Source organism: Cariama cristata, unplaced genomic scaffold (genome assembly GCF_000690535.1).
Source record: "Cariama cristata isolate BGI_N322 unplaced genomic scaffold, ASM69053v1 scaffold32182, whole genome shotgun sequence".
Lineage (NCBI taxonomy): Eukaryota > Metazoa > Chordata > Aves > Cariamiformes > Cariamidae > Cariama > Cariama cristata.
This window is the reverse complement of record NW_009604887.1, coordinates 2,258-2,861: the sequence shown is the minus strand read 5'-3', so window position 1 is coordinate 2,861 and position 604 is coordinate 2,258. Positions and strand designations below refer to the sequence as shown.

Here is a 604-nt window from a genome sequence, read left to right as displayed (position 1 = left end):
CACCGGCCCCTCGCCCCCCACAGCCCCGTTCTGCCCGTCCCATGGGCATGGCTCCACGGCAGATCCACTGTGCTGAACCCACAACCCTGCAGTGGCCCTCAAGAGCCGGACCCCGGCTGCATCCCTTACCCTGGTCCACCGCCTCTCGCGTCTGCTGGTTGCTGAGGTTGGCGTAGGGGACAGCGCCCAGGCTGAAGGCTTCCCACAGCAGGATCCCGAAGCTCCAGACATCGCTCTCCGAGCTGTATCGGCCTGGGGACATCGGGTGGGATGGATGCTGGCAGCTGGGGACAGCCACGGCACCGCTGTCCCAGCTGTGCCCACACTCACGAGGAGTGGGACAGTGTGCCCTGGACTCCTGGCTCCCAGCTGGGCAGCAAGGCTGCCAGACTGTGCCCAGCTCCATCCCATACCATAATTGAGTGCTTCAGGGGCAGTCCACTTGACGGGGATCTGCTTCATCCCCCCCGTGGAGGCGTAGACACCATCCTCCTCTTCCCGCGACATCCCAAAGTCGCTGATCTTCAGGGTGTTCTTCTCCGTCACCAGGCAGTTGCGAGCGGCCAGGTCCCTGGGATGGCCCAGAGCCGTCAGCCATGTGCCC

The 604-nt window shown here is 65.1% G+C and overlaps 1 protein-coding gene across 1 annotated transcript in view; it reads right to left on the bottom strand.

The window, feature by feature from the left end:
• Positions 1-129: 129 nt before the first annotated feature.
• The window catches only part of FES (FES proto-oncogene, tyrosine kinase), a gene marked incomplete at both ends in the record, with an annotated part of 2,728 nt that continues 2,253 nt past the window's right edge, over positions 130-604 (bottom strand). Inside the window, 2 exons of the mRNA XM_009695770.1 lie at positions 130-252; positions 414-571. Of these exons, the coding sequence (XP_009694072.1) occupies positions 130-252; positions 414-571 (281 nt within the window). The remainder of the gene's footprint in view (positions 253-413; positions 572-604) is intronic.